Below are 573 nucleotides of genomic sequence, written 5' to 3'. Positions count from 1 at the left end.
CTGAACAGATGGAGACAGCTGTAGCTGTGCCGCTGCTGCATGCAGTGTTGGGGCTGGATTGTTCTATGAATCCTGATGTGTTGCAGCCTTTGGTTGCTGCTGCTGCTGCTGCAGTATTTGCTGCTTTTTTCCCGCTGCTGCTGCAGCAGGTACCTCCTCTGCTGCTGCAGCAGCAGCAAAGCGTAACACAAAAGCTGCTGCTGCTGCAGGCAATGCAGCGCGCCATTCGGTGGCTTAGAGAGGGGGCCCCCCCCGATGCGGAGGCCCTATACACAGACACTCCATCGCCAAGAAAAACAAAAAAACGCATGCAGCTGCAGCAGCAGCAGCAGCAGCAGCAGCAACAGCAGCCGGAGCAGCTGCAGCAGCAGCAGCAGCAGCAGCAACAGCAGCCGGAGCAGCAGCAGCAGCAGCAGCAGCAGCAGGAGCTACAGCAACGGGAGGAAGAAACTCGTGCTCCTGAGTCACAGCAGCACTTATCTGAATGCCATCAGCAGCAACAGCAGCAGCCGCAGCAGCAACAACAGCAGCAACAGCAACAGCAGCAGGAGCAGCAGCAGGAGCAGCAGCAGG

General features: G+C 58.3%; 1 protein-coding gene across 1 annotated transcript in view; it reads left to right on the top strand.

Annotated features, from left to right (window-relative positions):
• Nucleotides 1-212: 212 nt before the first annotated feature.
• The window catches only part of EMH_0054510 (uncharacterized protein), a gene marked incomplete at both ends in the record, with an annotated part of 564 nt that continues 203 nt past the window's right edge, over nt 213-573 (top strand). Inside the window, one exon of the mRNA XM_013497127.1 lies at nt 213-573. Coding sequence (XP_013352581.1) covers nt 213-573 — 361 coding nt within the window.

Source organism: Eimeria mitis, genomic scaffold (genome assembly GCF_000499745.2).
Source record: "Eimeria mitis Houghton genomic scaffold, Emh_scaff2484, whole genome shotgun sequence".
Lineage (NCBI taxonomy): Eukaryota > Apicomplexa > Conoidasida > Eucoccidiorida > Eimeriidae > Eimeria > Eimeria mitis.
Note: the sequence above shows the minus strand (reverse complement) of the source record. Positions and strands in the feature narration are given on the sequence as shown.